Raw genomic sequence first — 14,223 nt, 5'->3', positions numbered from 1 at the left:
CCTAGTATTAGGAGGTCACTTCTTAGACCTTGCACCCAAAGCAGAAGCAACAAAAGAAAAAACAGATAAATGGGAATTCCTCAAAAGCAAAAGTTTCTCTACCTTAAAGGAATTTGTCAAAAAGTTGAAGAGGCAGCAAACTCAATGGGAGAAAATACTTGGAAACCATGTATCGGATAAGAGACTGATATCTTGCATATATAAAGAAATCCTACAACTGAATAATAGTACAAAAAGCCCAATTAAAGTAGGCAAAAGATATGAAAAGACAATTCTCCAAAGAGGAAATACAAATAGCTAAAAAACACACAAAAATATGTTTATCTTCACTAGCTATTAGGGAGATGCGAATCAAGACCACAATGAGGTATCATCTCACACCAATAAGAATGGCTGCCATCAAACAAATAGGAAACTACAAATGCTGGAGAGGATGTGGAGAAATTGGAACTCTTATTCATTGCTGGTGGGAATGTAAAATTGTACAGCCACTCTGGAAGACAGTTTGGCGGTTTCTCAGAAAACTAGATATTGAGTGACCCTGTGATCTGGCAATTCCCCTTCTCGGTATATACCCAGAAAATTTGAAAGCAGTGACACGAACAGACATTTGTACACCGATGTTCATAGCAGCATTTTTCACAATTGCTAAGAGACTGAAACAATCCGAGTGTCCTTCAACAGATGAGTCGATACAATGTGGTATATACATAGGAAGGAATACTATGCAGCAGTAAGAAGCAATAAGGTCTTGAAACATATGGCAACATAGATGAACCCTGAAGACATAATGGTGAGTGAAATAAGCCAGACACAAAAGGAGAGATATTGTATGTTACCACTTCTAACTATTGGAACAATGCAAAATCAATGTCTTATAAGAATATTGGGGACCTAGTGATAGACAGTAGCTAGTGAGGGGGAATGATAATCTAATATGTTCAGATGTATTAATGATAGTAAATTCAATGGTATGGTAATGGATAAGGGTGACGACTGTTTGTTAATGCAATTATAAGTATCAGAGCTGTATTGAAGCTGAATAGGAATTAAAGGCATGTTTCCCACAGATCAGCACCACAAATACAGACAGGTACTTGCATGATATACTTCTAAGATATGACACCAGCATTCATCAGAAACTTAAATCCTTCAGAGTGCCCCATGCCTGCTGAGCCCCAAAACCCAGAGGCAATAGCCTCTTCAAGAACATCAACTAGCTATGTCCCCTTTGCTCATAAAGTTGACACCGCTTTTCAACATGAACAAGTTAGGGTGGTCACTGCTTAGACATCCCTGAAGATTAGGAAACTGATTAAACTAGAGGAAGGGGTAGCAACAGACAAGATGGAATTTAACAAAGGAATATGAATACTGAATCTTCATATAATTTTCTTTTCCTTAGTTGCTACGGGTGGAACTGTAACCCATAGCATCCTTTGAAATCTGTTCTACAGAAACTTGTTAAATTGTAATTTGAAAGCTATGCCTTTTTGTATATATGTTATATTTCACAATAAGGAAATAACTGAAACTATGGTACTAAAACCCACAATAACTTTGGAAATTTAATATAATATCTGTTAAATCATACTTTGAAAGATATTACCGTTTTGTATATATGTTACATTTCATAATAAGGAAATAACTAAAACTGTGGAATTGTAACCTATAATATTCTTTGAAATTTGCTCTCTATTTGTTAAATTGCACTTGGAAAGCTATCAGTTTTATGTATATATGTTATACTCTACAATAAAAAAATATGATCAAAAAAGAAATACTCAATTCAGGACCTATAATTATGAGTTCTTGAGCAAAGAGTCATGCTTAAATATAATATAGTGATTTACTATTCTGTGAGAAAGAAAACAGATTAACAAATATTTAAGACAAGAAGGTTGTTTTAAGGATAATGAAAAAAATAATGTTCTACTAATCGTTTTCTAAAAATTTCTTCACCCTAATTAAAATCTCCTTTTTCTAAAGAGCCCACAAAGCCTTGTTTGGATATTTAGGATTGCCAGATTAAATACAGGATGCCCAGTTAAATTTGAATTTCAGAAAAATGATGCATGTATTTTTAGCATTGTGATTCATTGTTATATAAATAAATGCTGTTGCCAATTTCAGTATTAAGTATATCCACATATTGTATGGAACATACTTATACTAAAAATTTATTTATTGTTAATCAGAAAATCAAATTTAACTGAGAATCCTGTATTTTTATTTGCTAATTCTGGCAACTCTAGTTATAGCAGCCCCCACCCAATCATCAGACTCCACCCTTGAGTTCACTGTGTGTTTTTTTAACAAATGCAATACATCCCACAATGACTGAGCCACAAAAGCAGCGCATTCAAGAAAGCCCTACACAGCTTTGGGTTTAAGAAGAGCAATGGTGTTCAAGCATGTGGACTTGGTACATTCTCATCTTACTTTCTTAAACTGCTTGTAGTTTATTGCACAAGTAACAAAGTGTGACCTTTTATTCCTCTTCATCACGGAGAAAACAGAAATTTTCTGAAGAGGTAAAAATATAAAAAATTAAAAATGACTATGAACTATTCCAAGACTCTTGAGGCTGTCAATACTATATGCTTTCAAATAGTTGCAATGGTTCACCCCAGAAGCATCTGCATATTACCTTTTTTTTTTTTCCTGGTGTGTAGTGAACTTTGATATCTTTGAGGAATAAAAGAACTATCTATCTGTCTATCTACACATATATATTTAACAATGCAAGTTATTGTTATATAAATGTAGGCTGTTGTCAATTTCACTTCCCTGCCATATCAAAAGAACAAAGCAGGCAGGAAGAGCAAGAGGATGATCTAATGTGCCTACGCTAATAACAAAGCCAGTGTCCTAAATTGGCAATGGCAGCCCTCTTCTGAGGAGATTGTTTTTAACACCATCAGAAGACATTTAAAAAAAAAAAAAATTGGAGGGTGACAGTAAGAGTACATTATGAATTGTCAACCTTCATGATGTCCTTTTGAAGAACAGCAATTACATAACTCAGGGAGCTTTATTTTGCATTTGAAAAAAATACATATATATAAAGCAGTTTGAAAAGTGTTATGCAAGACTCCATATTCCTAATTCTCTGTAGAAATTATAAAGTTACTTATTTTTGACTGTAATATTTTTTTCCTTGTATTACCCAGCTACTAGTCAAAGTTGACATCAATATTAAGTATGTCGTACAGAATTAAAACTGTTTTCTATTTAGATTATGAACACATTTGCTTAAATCAGCAAGAGTCCAAATGCCATTTCTTAAATTTATTCAAAGTCCAGTTTGTAATTTTCCAAGTCACACACTTTTTTCATCTATACGACATTAAAAGATATTGCTAAATTCTAATAATTTGGTAAAGTTTTAAGCTTTTCCCCTTGTGCAATGAGAGGGGAAAATGTTATCCAAAACTAGTTTCAAATCACCAAAAATTCACTTGGCCTTTTTTTTCTAATTCTCATCTCCTTTTGAAATCATTTTAGGAAAAACTCTTCTAAAAATGCAGAGTTAATGTGAAGAGAAACACATTGCAAGTACCCTAAATAGTTAATGTATTTTCTAAATGAATGATTTAAAATAGCTATTAAAGGAGAGGAAATGAGCTTAGGTTTCTAGTAATGACTTCTCCTCTTCAAAATGAAATCTGTAAATCCCTGATTGCAATTCCAAATCCCCAAAGGACCAACAGTTCTGGGACCAGGGCTCACTAGCTTTATGTCTAATAGCACCAGATAAGTAGCATGATTTTTATACATGTAATTTTGAAGAATATTTAGAATTTATAGTCCTGGAGACAATTTATGAATGAATTTCCTTTTAAAAGTACATTATTCAAGAAATCAAGTTTTCCATTTGAAATGCAAAGCAGAGCACATAGGAATGTGAGAAGCATAGACATATATGTACAGAGACATTTGTATATGTATTTATATATGCATGCACACACACTACAAAGTATAAGTACCATTTTATTCATAGGCGTGCCTAATGATTCAGCCTGTGATTGTTAACAAAAATGCATTTCTAACCATCAAATTTGAGTCTATTATTCTAAGTTAATTGCATTTGCCCTAAAGAGACTTACAGCTGGCTGTCAGCCTGTTTGTGTCAGTTTCATTTTATTCATCAGTCAATCTTGTCTCCTCTACTTTTAACATCCCATATATTGATCAAATAGATTGTTAGCATACCTCCACAGCCTTCAGAGCAGTAAAAAAAAATAAAAAATAATTTTGATATTACCCATCAGATGCATTTGATCACTTTATTCATTTGCATATTATCTTAATTGATATTTCAGGAGCAAATAAACACCCCTTTGACAGGCCCCTAAGATTGCCATTTAACATCAGAAATGTAACTTACTCAAAGAGGCATTGATTGAGAAGAGTTAAACATGAAAGAGTGGTCGTTTGCATCTCCACTGTTCCGTAAGAATAGAGAACACTCATCACAGTAAACATTGGTTCTTTACTGGAGAGCATTGCAGAGTAGAAAGCATATTGTTAGAATTTGTCCTCAGAAGAGAATGCACAATCAGATGGTAAGTGGATTAAAGAAATAAATGGGTACCATGTTCCCATTTGAGCCAAAGGAAACCAGTGGGAGAAACAGAAGAACAGAAGGTTAGGGTAGAAAAGTAGCTAAGGTGGAAAGTCTGAAAAGAATTAGAATCTTCCATATATAAGTCAAGTTGCTTAGAGGGAAGATAAAAGACATCACAGGGTGAGGAGATAATTAGCAGATCAGAAGCAAAGCAGTTAAAAGGTGACCCTTACCTCCTCTGTTACTTGGGCTAAGAAACTATAGACAATTATTACAGTATTTTCTCCAGGGATGTGTGATATAGTTTCTCCAAGTATCCTCCAGGACACAAAGCTCTCTCAGCATTGTCACTGCATTGCTTGAGTTCAGTGCTTTTTATGTAAATTCTTTTACATCACACCAGTCTTATCTTTCAACCTTGCTTTAGATCACTGATTCTCAACTGGGGGTGATTTCAACCCCCAGGGGACAGTGGGAACACCTGGAGATATCTTTGATTATCACAACACGGTTGGGGGAAGGGGGATAGGTGCTACTGACATCTAGTGGGTAGAGGCCATGGATGCTGCTAAACATCCTATGGTGCACAGGACAGGCCCCGTAACAAAGAATTATCCAGTCTAAAACGACAATAGTGATGTGGTGAAGAAACCGTGCTTCAGATGGATGGCTGAAATATATTTAAAGCAAAAAATAAAAACTACATCACAGTTCTTAAGCAACTCTGAGAGACAGAGAGCAGCACAGCTGCTGCACACAAAATTTCACACTCACCTATTAAATAAGACAATTCATTACATAGACCCCAGGAACATTTGAGCAAAATACAACCCCAATTTTCAAAAGAACAAAGAGAAATGAAAATCATTGCTTGATAGAAGAACATTTCAAAGACCGCCAAGACAAACCAGCTGAAAAATCCCCACTAAAAAGACTCAGTAAGAAAATTGTGTCACAGCTCCTAATCCTCAACAGACCTTAACAAGATGTTCATGTGCCAAAGACTTGTCCGCAGAAGACAAAAGACACAGGAAACAATACAGCCTAGAGAATGCTAATCGTTAAGACGCAGGCGAAAGATAAAATTTCTCAACCTCACAATTAGAACCCCTTAAAAGAATAAGCAGAAACATGCTAAAAACCATTTCACAACAACTGTTATATCTTTCTGCTCTCAGAAAACTAATATTTGGGTTAGGCCTGGTGTAATATTTTTAAAACCACTTTGGATGAACGCTTTTTCCCCACCTGACTAGACACCCCTGCCATCAAACTACTAGCTGGCACATATGGCCAAGACATTTGCTTTTTCAAATACTCCATACTTCCACAGCCACCCACCAGACAAAAATTAGATTACCAATGCTTGGGTAAACTTTCCAGGCTCCGACACAATAAGATTCCAGGAAATGTACATGCATGGCTAAAAGCAGCATTATACATAATGCACTGTAATTCCAACAGACAAGTTGCTATCTTCGATAGATATACACATTTTCCATGCCAAACACATGAACGTCAATACATTTTTCTCAAGTTAAAATGGAAACAATTTAACAGATATAATGGGCACAATGAATTTCATTTCACATTACTAATGCAGCAGAGAAGGAGTGAAGTTTTGGCAAGGATAGCAATGAGACCAAAAAACAGGAAGCAACTTAGAAATCTGACATGGTTGTCCAAGCTACTGCTCTAAAACATGGTCACAGGTCCCAAACCCCTGAGATTTTCATATTCTTAAATTTTAAGTTCCACAAAAACAAATTTTCTACATGTGGGGAAAAAAAGTAAAAAGAAAAAAAAAATTCACAAAGTGGTAGTTTCATTTTTGCAAAAAAAGATCAAGAGGATGTCACCATGTAGTTTTCCCATCATTGCTGAGGAAATGTTGGCACGGTAAACTTGAATTTAGGAAAGATTAATCGCAGGCAAATGAATTATATGCTGTATTATGTAAAATAGTGTTAGGAAGATAACCCAGGAACCCCAGATCCCAAGCCTCTGCTTTACTACTGGAAATATGTATATCCCAAGACTCTTTTTCATTGCTATTACAAATATGTTAAGAACAGCAGATAGGTCATTGGTCCTTACCCTCACCAGGAAAGGAAATGTTTTCAAGTCTTTCCAGTATCTGAGATAGTTTATTCGGTCACTGCATCCTGAAGAGTTGTGTTGGTCCTATCTACTAGGTTTAGGTAACAAACTCTAAAGCCCTAAACAAATGTTATTATGCAGTCTAGAATGCAGGTTGTAAGCACAGTTACTGGAAAATTAGGCAGAACTCACTTTAAGCCCATCTCCACTACCTATAAAGAATTCATGTTTTGGGACTTAACTATTGGAATTTCAGTTTCTTCATCTGTAAAATGGGTATAATAATCTCAATGTTAAAGGTTTTAGGGACAGCTTAAATGGGACCATGGGTATAAAGCATAGATCCGTTAATAGCTGTTGCAGGGACATAATTGAACACTCTGGCTCTTCCTGGGTTCAAATCCTTCCTTCTATCACTTCCTGGTTTTGTGAACTTGAGTTTCTTAACCCTGCTACATCTCAGTTTTGTCAACTCTAAAATGGGGAGGAAGAGGAGGAGGAGGAGGAGGAGAAGGAGGAAGGAAGAGGAAGAGGAGGAATAAGAGGAGGAGAAGGAAAGAGGGAAAAGGAAAAAAGTGGGAGAGGAGGAGGAGAGGAGGAAGAAGGAGAAAAAGCAGGAGGCCTTCTAAGATTAAGATTAAAATGAGATAATAAAAATAAAGAATTTAACAATTCCTACCATATAGTTCATTACATTTTAGCCATCATTCTTTCTGTCCTAGTCACAAAAATGACATGAGGGCTTCTTTAGTATTTGGTTCCAAAATAATTGGTGAGAACATCTCAACATATAAATGAGAGAGACTTGAAAAGAAACCAACTGGAGAAAAAGCGCAAGACTTTTCTTCACGTTTATCATAAATTCCAGCAATTATTTGCCTTTCTTCGATTTTATTTTTGGTCCTAGAAAATAAAAGCATACCAACCTCTATGTAGTGGAGTTTTTTAGTAGAGATATGACAAAATTCGTTAAGCTCAATCCTATGGGAAGCAATTCTTCCTAGACCTCCCTATTCTGATAGTGTTTTTTGGCTAATGTGCCAAACGTGATACCACCTCCAAGTAGAGAAATCAGTATCACCATAGTCAATCCTGTAGTTAAAAACGTTGTGGCAGCAATTTGGTTATACAGTGTAAAAAATGGTGGACACAAAAAATGTAGAGTATCTTTGTGAAAAGTAAAGATGAGTTAGTAAGCTATTAACTTGGCTCATTTTTCAAATGATGAATCAAATTTCATAGGAAATATTCAGTGTCTTCAAACTGCTTATCTAGGTCCTAATTCTGTCATCATACAGGCGTATTTTACCAATTTTTTTACTAGTACTTAATATCTTAATTACAGTGATGTACACTGAAGCATGAAAATAACCCAAACCTGTGGCTTGTTTCTGTCTTCTGACTTCTCATGCAGAATAAACTTTTCAAAACGAGTGGCTTCTAAAGTACACCATGTTTAGCCAGAGGAAAACTAAACCTCAATGGTAACTACAGTCAGTAAGACAAAGAGAAACAAATTAAGTACTTATAATTGAAGCTTGAGGAATGAAAGAATTCACACTTTCTTAGAGCTATTATTTCAGACAGTCTGGTGTCAGAATTAAAAGCCAACCAGTGCATCTGTTTATATTGCCAAGGATTTTCACAGTAAGAAGGGCTAGGAAACACATATCTTTTAATTAGGGTCCAGATTCCAAAGAACACCAAAAAATAGCACGTCAAAAATACACGTTCTTGAGATTATTATTGTCCAATGTCTAAACAAAGACCAAAAAAAAATGTCGATTACTTTCTCCTTCACAAACACAAGTGAAAGGATTTTAAAAAAATTTAAAGTAATTCTGCTGCTTTGGCCACAGACTCCTGTTTTTGTTATCCTGCTTGCTTCTGGCTCAGCTACTACTTTTCTTTCCCAGGAAGAAATAATACAGAAAAAGCCAATTAAGGATTGTTTCATTCGCACAGAAGGTTCACACCAGGATGGCTCAGTTATCAAACCATAAAAGTTGAATTGGAATGGCCATCTAAAATGACCATTTACACTTTTAAATACACATCCTATTTTAAAATTTGAGTTAACTCTGCCTATGTTGAGCTTTGAATGAAACAAAGTCCTCTTTAACATCCATGCTGCTATATTAGAACATTTTAGTACTCAAATCTACCATTTGCCCATTTTTACTTCTGACCAACAGAATTGGAGATATTTTCTACAATTTCAGAGATCACTTCTTTGGTCAGTGAGAAGAAAAACAACAACAAACAAACACAACAAAAGTTAATACTCTGTATACAAGAGTGAGTTGACTTCATTCCTCACTCATTTACTCAATATTTATCAATCATCTACTATTTGTTTGATGCTGGACTTGTTGTCAGGACACAGAGGTGAACAAGACATCACTGTATCTAGCAAATAATTGTAACACAGGATGTTATGATTTCTGATAGGGAAGTACAGGGTTCTGGGAAAGCTCTTAGTAGACAGTGCTGGAATAAATTTGAGAGATGACAGACCCTTGTTGTCTTTTATTTGACTGAGAAGGAAACTAAGATCTAGAAAATTTGAGCTCCATAATCACTAAACATTTTTTGTGGAAAAGAACAGGACTAGAATTCTCCAAATTTAAATCTCATGCTCTTTAAATAGCAATATGCTTCTCCCTAGAAAATGATTGCTTTGTTTTTCCTCAAAACAATAGTGATGGGCTACTCTGAGCCACAAACTTCAAGACAGTTGACTACAGTTAGAAATGTGCTCTGAAAATGGAAAATAGAGAATATCCTTTCTGATTGCTTGGCATCTCAGGTGAAAAAGATGGGATTGGAAGTCACACCCAACTGGGTTCTAATCCTGCCTCTACTATACCACTCATGTAGATGACCTCAGGCAAGAATGAAACTCTGAAATTTATTTGGAGTTTTTTAAATCGTTCAAATCAGGATAATAATATATGCACAATGGAGGTAAATTTCATGAGATACTTTAATTGAATAGGTATCTCTCTCTCTCACTGTCAAAAATTGAACAGAACTGGTGAAAGACCAGGTCAGTAGAAACCACAACTCCATAAAGATTCCTTGCTAGTCATTTTAGCATAAAACCCAGCCTCCACTTTTAAGCCACCTTTGTAAAGCTCTTATTTGCTGTACTTTCACAAAATTAAACAGTTCCACTCTGTGAATATTTGGGGAGGTAGAAGGCAAGAGACAAACAATTAGATTTAAAGGATTTCATCAGCACACATCATCTAAAATGAGATGGGATGAAAACAGATTCAGAAGAAATATTTAAAATTAACTAAATCCCCTATATAATTCTTTCCATTACAGATCATAGAAACCCAACATCTTAGGTAAAAAGAGAATCTGCAGCCTCACAAATCTAGTATGTCCAGGAGTAGAGAAGCTTCAGGAGTGACTGAATCCAGGAAAGCAGACAATGAATCCAAGATCCTGCCTTTTCCTTGTTTTCTTGGCTGTGTTTGGCCCCATGTTGTAGCTTTATTCTCAGATAGGCTTTTTATGTACGGCAGGAAAGATGGCCTCTGTCATCCCAAGCCCACATCCTCTTTACATCAGACAGAGGAAGAAGGAAACCCTCACTCACAGCATTCTGATATCAAGTGTCAGAAAACACCATGACTGACGCTACTTGAATCTCAGAACAAACCACTGTGGCTAGGAGATGGAAGACTCTGACTACCTGTGTGTCTGTGTTTAGAGCAGGGGTGAGCAAGGCCATTCCCACTCAACCTACAAGGAATAGGTTTTGCACTGGAAAATAGGGTTCTCTTTCATGAAAAAAAAAAAAAAAAACCGGGATTGTGGACAGGCAAAAAACAATGGATATTCACTCAAATAATTCTTTTTTCTTCCTTTCTTTTAGAATTATCCAGCTCAACTCAAAATCCTCTGGGAGATCCTGGTAAGTTCATCTCATATTTGTGATAGCTTCCTACACTGAGTGATGGGTAATTTTTATGTACTGTGAAAGGGAAGAACTCCATCTCTATCAATGTACACAGTAAAACTGCAATAACCCTGGCATACAAATACTCAAACATGTACACTATTTAAGGCACATTGAGATATGTTTTTACCTTAAAGGTCCTTATAATCTACTGTGCATACAGGCCAGATAAGAGAAGGCTTCAAATTCTTTATTTACTTATACAATACATGGATCCAGTGTGTACTATATGCTGGGCACCATATTTAGCTCTGAGGAAATACAAAAACCCTGACTCTTTATTCTCAAAGGATTGGGGAGGAGAAGTAAGGGGTGCAAAACATCATTTTGAGCTGAAATTGGCACAGAGGATTCCAGGTAAATAAGTTAACTTATGAGCTGGGCTTTGGACGATAAGTAGAAGATTCCCTGTAAGGAAAAGTAAAAGAATGGCAAGCACAAAAAAAGGCCAATACAGAAAATTTTGAGATGTGCTTTTCTCATTTAGTTAAAAGATTACACATGAGAGAGGTGGGAAATAAACATAGCAAGGTAGCTTTTAAGCATTCATCAGTAAAGGTCTGCTAAATATATTGCAGTACATCCATACTAGAGAATACTATGCAACAGTTCTACAGGATGAGGCAGACCTACATAAGCATACCTCCAAGGCATATTAATAAGGGAAAAATCCAGTTTCACATCAATAAATATGGCCCATTTACATTAAATAAAAAAAAAATATGCATCTGTTCAACAGTTTATCTACAAGGCCTGGAAGAGATTTACCCCAAACAGAACACAGGGATCACCTCTGTAAACATAGTGAGAAAGGGGAAAGCAGCAATGGTAAAGGAGGAATGTTGCTTTTACTTTTATGCCTCTGCATTGCTTGAATTATTTTTTTCCACAATAAAAATGTATCTGTGTATTGCTTGCTTAATAAAGAAATATTTTTACATAAATGCAAAGGAAGTGTTCTATTAAAATAAGTGTCAAAGTACTGGCAGGATAAAGAATGTGGACTTTTGAAAAATTAATATTATGTTTGGTTGTCAGTAAGGCAGGAAGCTAACCATTTTAGGAAGAATGACATTTTGCAGGTGCGATTAGCTTAAAGCTAGTAAATAAATAAGCAAGGTAGAATTGTTTGGAGGTCATTACAAATTAGATGGATGACAGATCAATAGATAGATAAAACAAATATAGGTAGATAAAACAGACATATATATATTTATATATAGGAGGTTCTTACAAATATATACATAATAATAAACATACATAATAAATTAATATATATGAATGAATAATAAGGGTTGAATAGAGAAAAGAATCATTCTTTTTTTTAAATTTAGAGAGTTTAAGATACCAAAGTGATATCTGTGGGGAGGTTTTGAGAATTGCCTTAAAGACAACTGAAAATTTGGATCAGGAGATCACAAGCTGAGTCTGCTTACCATTTAGATGTGGCAGTCATCTCGGTGAAAGAGATAGATGGAGAAATAAATGAGGTCAAAAGATCATCAGGAAATAAATGAGGTCCGTAAGAGAAAGAGTGAAGAGAGCTGAAGTCAAGGCCTTGAGAAAGATCATCTATTAAGAGAAGGGGAACAATGCATTCACTCGTTCATTCATGATTAAATATTTTTCAAGCACCCTGTGCCAAACACTCGTTTATGAGGAAAGAATCATGAAAAAAGTGACACAGTCATTGCCTACAGAGAGCTTACATCCACTGGAATGTTAATAATCAGTAACATTTAGTGAGCATTTATCATCTTTGCAATGTCATTTAATCATTACAACAACCTTCAGATGCATACATGTATTATCTCCTTTTGAGGTGTAGTGAGGTAGGGCAATTCATCCTAAGTCATAGAGCTATGAAGTGGAACCCCAAATTTGTCTGCCACCAGAACCCTTAAACTTACGTAGCATTCACTGCCTCCTGAAAAGTGATCAGCTAAGGGGTCCAGAAGAAGCATCCAGACTAGGAGAAAATCAGAAGACAAGGACAGAGTGGTGGGACTAACCACATGTCAAGAAGCACTAGATCTGAGTAAGGATAATTTGTTTCATGATTGAACAGTTATGGATTCATTCATTTATTAATTCACTCAACAAATATTTATTTGGCACTATGATGGTTAAGTTCATGTGTCAACTTGGCCAGGTAATAGTGCCCATTTCTCTGGTCAGGCAAGCACTGGCCTGTTATTGCAAGGACATTTTATGGCTGGTTCATAAACCAGAAGGCTGGTTTATTAAATCATCAGTCAATTGATTGCATCTATGGCTGATTACGTCTAAAATCAATTAAGGGAGTGTCTTCTGCAATGAGAGAATCCAATCAGTTGAAGACTTTTAAGGGAGAAGGGAGAACTTTCATTTCTTCTTCAGCCAGCACCTGCTGTGTATCATCATATGAGCTTTGACATATCAATTTCAGATGAGTTGGAATGAAGCCAATTGTAAGGGATTAAGTAAAGAGTAGATAATGAAATAGTAAGTGTTAAAGACTCCTCCGAGGAATTTGGTGAGGCAAAAGTTAGTGAAAAATGCGTGTTTAGGACCTGATACACCTAAACATGCATGAAACGGAATGAACGAGTCATCAAGTGATACACTTAAACACACATGAAGAGGGAAGGAGGAGTCAGTAGAGTGAGATCAAAACACAAGGAAAGGGGACGATGGTTGTTGAAGACACACCTTGTCAATGTTGAAAGAGGAATGGATCCAACCCATGAAGCAGAGGTGGATCTTTGAAAGGAGGAGGGAATGGAAGGAAATGCAAAGGAACATAGAAATTTTGTAGTATGAATAAAATTTCTCTTGGACAGGTATCTCACCCCATCTACACATTAGAATTGTCTTTGCAGTTGTTAAAATCCTGCTTACCAGGAACACATCAATTACATCAGAAAACCTTGAGGCTTGTCCAGGCTGGGGAATGTCCCAAGGCAAACTTTCCAGAGGAGATGGAAAGCTCTAATGAGGTGGAAGGAAGAGGAGGTATTCTAAGCAAAAACAGCTTGATCAAAACCTGAAAAACTAGGAGCCAATAAATAAACTTTGCTTAAATCAAAAGAAGCAAGAGGAAATGGGGAAGAAAGCAGAAAAGCTGGTCCATGTCAAGGTCACGAAGGATCCTTAAAAGTTTCCAAATTGCCACAAAATAGATATTTGTACATAACATTACTTGTGAGCATAGCTCTACTAAGTACTAAGATCTTCCCAGTATCATTCACTTTTGTATCACCAATCTCCATCATAGTCCCTGGCACGTAGTAGATGTTCAAAAAACATTAGTTGAGTGACTAAATTAACGAATACACAAATCAATAAATGAATAAGTCAGGTGTCAGCCCAGCTCCATTTTCAGATGTCTAGAATATTTGAGAAAAGTGGAATTGTCTCATATCCAGTCTCAAGTCACTCATCACAAATACTTGTCAATATCCCACAGTCAGATCTACTTTGGGCCTCAGCTGGCTTTATTGTATGACTCCAACCTCCTTATTCTTCAGTGCCACCAACACTAGGTTGTGTGTATATGAGATTTTCACTGAAGTTCTAGAAATGTGCGAAAACAATAGGG

The 14,223-nt window shown here is 35.9% G+C and overlaps 1 protein-coding gene across 2 annotated transcripts in view; it reads left to right on the top strand.

Annotated features, from left to right (window-relative positions):
• MDFIC2 (MyoD family inhibitor domain containing 2) overlaps positions 1 to 14,223 on the top strand; it is a 134,216-nt gene that overhangs the window by 75,631 nt on the left and 44,362 nt on the right. For both annotated transcript variants that reach the window (XM_037829195.1, XM_037829205.1), the window contains exon 3: positions 10,560 to 10,598. In XM_037829195.1, coding sequence (XP_037685123.1) covers positions 10,560 to 10,598 — 39 coding nt within the window. The remainder of the gene's footprint in view (positions 1 to 10,559; positions 10,599 to 14,223) is intronic.

Source organism: Choloepus didactylus, chromosome 1 (assembly GCF_015220235.1).
Source record: "Choloepus didactylus isolate mChoDid1 chromosome 1, mChoDid1.pri, whole genome shotgun sequence".
NCBI lineage: Eukaryota > Metazoa > Chordata > Mammalia > Pilosa > Megalonychidae > Choloepus > Choloepus didactylus.
This window is presented reverse-complemented; position numbering and strand designations above follow the sequence as displayed.